Source organism: Impatiens glandulifera, chromosome 9, assembly GCF_907164915.1.
Source record: "Impatiens glandulifera chromosome 9, dImpGla2.1, whole genome shotgun sequence".
NCBI lineage: Eukaryota > Viridiplantae > Streptophyta > Magnoliopsida > Ericales > Balsaminaceae > Impatiens > Impatiens glandulifera.
In genome coordinates this window covers 14,956,205-14,961,578 of record NC_061870.1, presented here as the reverse complement: position 1 = coordinate 14,961,578, position 5,374 = coordinate 14,956,205, and the positions used below count along the sequence as shown (strand labels likewise).

Genomic DNA, 5,374 nt, shown 5'->3' with positions numbered 1-5,374 from the left:
AAAAATATAATTATTTAGTTATTTAAAATTTTCTATTTATATATAATCAAATTAAGACATTGAAATATTTTTATTTTGCAATATATAATAAAAAAATTAATTCATCAATTTAGAAAGATATCTAGATATCAATTAATTAGATTTCTTTCTTTTTATGAATATTCATAATGTTCCTATGCGAATTTTGTTTACTTAAATCTATAAATAGACTCCTCTAATCTAAGAAAAATTAAACATTTTATCTATTCATTACATATTATATCTCCCGTGTTTTATCTTTATCGAATCATGGTCAAAGCAAACAAAGGGCGTCAAAGAATCACCATGGCCAAAATGAAGAACGAGAGTAATCTTAAGGTGACATTCTGCAAAAGGAAAAGTGGGCTTTTCAAGAAATTCAGCGAGCTTATCACACTATGTGGGGCTGAAGTTTTACTTCTAGTATTTTCACCAACAAACAGAGTGTTCTCCTACGGTCATCCCAGTGTAGAAGAAATAGTTGGGCGATTATTTGGTTCATCCTCTCCGACGGGGCTTTCCAGTGAAACTCAACAAATGATTGAATCTTATCGGTCATCAACAAACATTAGGGAACTAAATTCTAATGTGATGCAGGTTGAGGAATTGATGGAGGTTGAGGAGCAGCATGCGAAGCAGATAAATCACAACAAGAAAGTTGGGCAGGATCAAAGATGGTGGGAGAGATCGAATAAAGAGATGAATTATCAACAACTTGAACATCTCAAGATGTCTCTATTGAATTTAAATGCCATTGTGACGCAAAAGATGTTGGAGTTTTCTAACCCGTAAACTCAAACTTGTTTACGGGAAATAATTATTATTGTGATAAGTTATTGATAAATTTATCTTGTTGTTTTAATTTTTTATAATTTTAATTGTTATTGTTTTGATTGATGTTTGTGTTATGAATTTTATTTTAATTTATTTATGTGTGTGTAACCATATTTTTGTAATTTAATATTTTTTTTTGTTTTTATACTATTATCGATTAAGTTTTATGTGATTCGATAAGAAAAAAATATTGAGAAAAAAAAATTAAACGATAATGTCACATTTTTATCGTAAAATAAATAATCGAATATCTCAATCTTCATTATAGTTAAAGATCTCATCTTTTTTGGATCTCCAACCATAGAATACACTTTAATGCTAAATTCAAAATTTTATAAAGTATATTATAATATATAAAAATATCTTAATTTAAAATATAATTTTATATTTTAATAAATAAAAATCTTATTTTAATTTCCTATCTTTATTATCATAAATTTTGAATTAAAATCTGTTACAAATTAACAATTAATTAATTTTCATGATAATTTTTTAGATAGTTATTACTGTAGTTAATAGAGAATTACATGTTTATGTGTGAAATGAGTAGGCCTGATGATATCGTTGGAAATGAGATTCTCATGTGTTGCTGGTTAGATTCCCTTTCCTTTGAATAATGGAAGAAAGGGCTACCAAGAAGCAATAGAGATGGCTTGATTATAAAGATGATAGTTTTATTTCCCTCATTAATTTTGAAAAGTAATTTTCTGTTTTTTCTCTTAATTACATTTCATAAGTAATTATTCAACCACACATATTTTATTCTCCCTCATTTGGTCTCAATATCTTTATAAATATTTAAGAAGATAATATAAAAAATATTGTAAATCATTTTTTAGTTAACTTTTAATTATATATTATATTATTTCATATATAAATAATATATATTCTTTTAAATCTTAATACCATAATTAAACTATTTAATTATATTATTTATTTCATAAATAAATACTATTATTTTAAAACCTTAATTCAATAATTAAAACTTTTTAATTATGTATATATTATTTAATTTTATAAATCAATATTATATTAATTAATATTTATATCTATTATATATCTATTAATAATTAATATTTAACGATTAACAATCATTTTCTTTGATATAATTGTTATAAGTTTTACCATATTAATCTTAATTGTGAGCAAAGCACTATGACTCCTAAAATAATTGGATTAAATTATCTTAAATAATTATTCAATTCAAAATTAGTATTGCACGTTAAATTAAATGACACAATTTTTTCAAGGATAGTCGGACAATAAAAAATTTGATACTTCTCTAGCGTGGAAATTCAATCACGACGACACACACAAATGTTTGGTCGTATGAGGATCATAAATGAGATTCATTTTTCCTTTGTAAGATTAAATCAACTTCTAGATATTTCACCTAGATATTTCTTGATGATGTGAAATATCTACTTTTAATGTTGTTTTTGAATTTACTCTATTAAGTTTTTAGATTTGATTTTGATTAAGATTTGTGTAGTTTATTGTCATTTCTTTTTTATTTTTTCTTATTTTAGGTTTAAAATTTAAAAAATTAAATATCAACTTCTTACTAAGAATGTTTTTAAATTATTATTGGATTTCTCAAACGATATTATTTGAGTTAATGAAGATTAAATCTAAGTTGATGTCTATTATTTTGAATGTCATCTCTAGTTATGATAAATTATAAAACTTTTACTATTGTTTTTTATTTATTTAGTAAGCTTGTTTCATTATAATCCAAGCTTGCATATGAAAAATGATGTCAAATTTCATTTATTTTGAGACATTTTATGTTTTTATAATATTTAATTAAAGATTTGAAACTCTTATTTGGTATGGATTATAAAAAACACTTTTTTTAATTAAATTAGCATATTAGAGTATTTTTTATATAAATATAAAAATAAATAAATACAATTTATATTTAATTCACTTTTACATTTTTTTAATTAAATACAACTAAAATAATTGAATTAATTATAATAAAAAAATAATATTATTGAATAATATTAAGTTCACAATTTAAAAAAATATAATTAATATTTAGTTTGGATTGTAAAAACCTAATATTAATTCAATTCATATAGGTATTAATGAATAAAATGATTTGGATTACCGATTTTGATAAATATAGTTTAGATTAATACGAATGGGTTTGACCCATTTCCTCATACTAGATATCAATGATTTAATTATTCTTTTTCATTTTCTATTCATAATACTTAATATAACCATGGTGGATGGAAGAAGATCATGGACAAGTTTTTCCAATTGAGTGTAGATAGTAACGAATAATGATGATACACATACAATTCGATCGGAACATGATCGGCAAAAACAAACGGAATTTCATAAATTTAAAAGATAATTTACATACAGATCTCCAAACATCATTTCAAATGAGCCCTAATTTGAATGAATCTATAGAGAGCAAAACACTTACATAAGAACTATAGACAAAATGGGGAAGTGGTTGATGGTGCCTGAATTCAATCTAATTCTTAAGACGTAATGAAAATTAAACTTGAAAGACTAAGAACAAAGGGAATAAAATAAACAATGTATTATTGAAACATAACATATTGTAAATTTAGTTATCAAAAGCATATTAATAAACTTAGGTAAATAAGTTTAATTCAATATGACATAGTTTTAATGATGTGGTTTGCACAAAACTAAGTTGTAATCTGAACAAAACATAACTATGGTCTAAACAAGAACTAAGTTGTGTAATTTGCCTTTGTGCAGATACTGCCCAAAAGACGTATGTCTTTAGATGCAGTATAAAGAAAGAGCGAGCAGACATAGTCTGAACTTCATCAAACAGTTTGTCTGAAGAAGTGCATGAGTAGACGTAATTTGAACTTCATCAGACGGGCTGTTTAAAAAAGTGGGCGAGAAGACGTCTAGGACTCAATAGACGGGTTTTCTGAAGAAGTGCGCGAGCAAACATAATCTGAACTTTATCAGACGGACTATCTGAAGAAATGCGTGAGCAAAAGTCTAGGATTCAACAAACGGTCTAGTCTGAAGAAGCGCTAGCAGACATCTAGGTTTGAAAGAACGCTCAAGTCTGAAGAAGCGCTTGCAGACGTCTAGGCTTCAACTAACACTCTAGTCTAAAGAAGTGCTAGCAGACGTCTAGGCTTCAACAAACGCTCTGGTCTGAAGAAGCGCTAGCAGACGTGAAGGCTTCAACAGACAATCTAGTTTGAAGAAGCGCTAGCAGACTATTAGGATCGGGATAGCCGAAAGAGATTTGGGGTCTCTTTAGGTCGAACGCTTAAACAACATGTCAGTTGATACTAACTCGGTTAGAAGTTAATATCGGTCTCAATAATACACAAACCGTCACAAACTCTTGAACTGAGTTCAAGTGCGGAAATGTTTGTTCGATTTGAAGCAACACACACACACTGATTGGACAACAATAGAAGGGTATGAAATGGAGAAGAAACACAACACAAAATTTAGGGATGTTCGGAGATAAAGCTCCTACGTCACCCCTTCTTCTCAAATATTGAGAAGGATATTCACTAAGAATATTGAACACACTTTACAATACGTCAAATAACCAAGGCTTATTTACTGCTCGTTATTGACTTACAACTCTCACTTCTTATACAAAATGAATGGAATTGTAATATCCTTAGCACTTTTGACAGTATGTAAACAAGAACAGTTTGGGCTTTGATTCAATTCTAAAATATGTTGTCTCACTGTCTTGTATATTTTCTTGGTATATCTTCTAGGTATGTTGTTGCTGTTCTTCAAGCTTCTCTTAAATAGTGAAATATGACAACAGTCATATTTCTCATTCAACGGATACTTGCATGGTAATCCTTTATCCTTGATTCTGATTGGTCGGTCAAGAAGGTACACCATGACATTAAATGAGGTTGATACTTCCCAAGAAACATATCAGTCGGAAGGTTTGTCTTCTATTGATTTAATCATCTGGAGCGGTTTGATAGATACCTGCTCCTTGGGGACTGCTGTTGGACTTATACTAAAATAGGTATCTGATCACTTTTGGCTGTCTTTTGTATCCCAAGGTCTATCATTATACTTATATCAAAATGGAAATAAAAGTTTGTATATTTGAAAGCTTCCTTATGCATATTCCCAAAGTATTCTGAATTACACCAAAATGGAAACTTCCAGCCGTTCTCAGTTTAAATCTCTTAGTATATGACTAATTCCACATATTTGATTTGATCGGTCAAGTTGTCGGTCATTTTAAATCTTGTGTAGAAGCTTAGGATTGCACCAAGTATTTTACCGGACAGATTACCGGTTGCGTCTTCTTTTCAATATCGGTGGACCGGACATACTGAGAAAGAAGAGAAGTCGATTTCTCTTTTAGGTATAAATGATAGGTTTACCAATCATACAACTAAGCGGTATAGCCGTTTTTCACTGCCGAGTCGATCCTCTACTTGTTTCTTTGTAAAGATAGTCGAATAGATAGTTTGATTAGATAATCCCAGTTTGCACCGCCTCTGTGATATCGGTCGAACGGACT

At 28.4% G+C, this 5,374-nt stretch overlaps 1 protein-coding gene across 1 annotated transcript; it reads left to right on the top strand.

Moving 5' to 3' along the window:
• The first annotated feature begins 288 nt into the window (after positions 1–288).
• LOC124915869 (agamous-like MADS-box protein AGL62) lies at positions 289–810 on the top strand. The gene has a single exon (XM_047456619.1). It carries the CDS (start codon positions 289–291, stop codon positions 808–810), a length of 522 nt encoding a protein of 173 aa, XP_047312575.1.
• Positions 811–5,374: the final 4,564 nt, after the last annotated feature.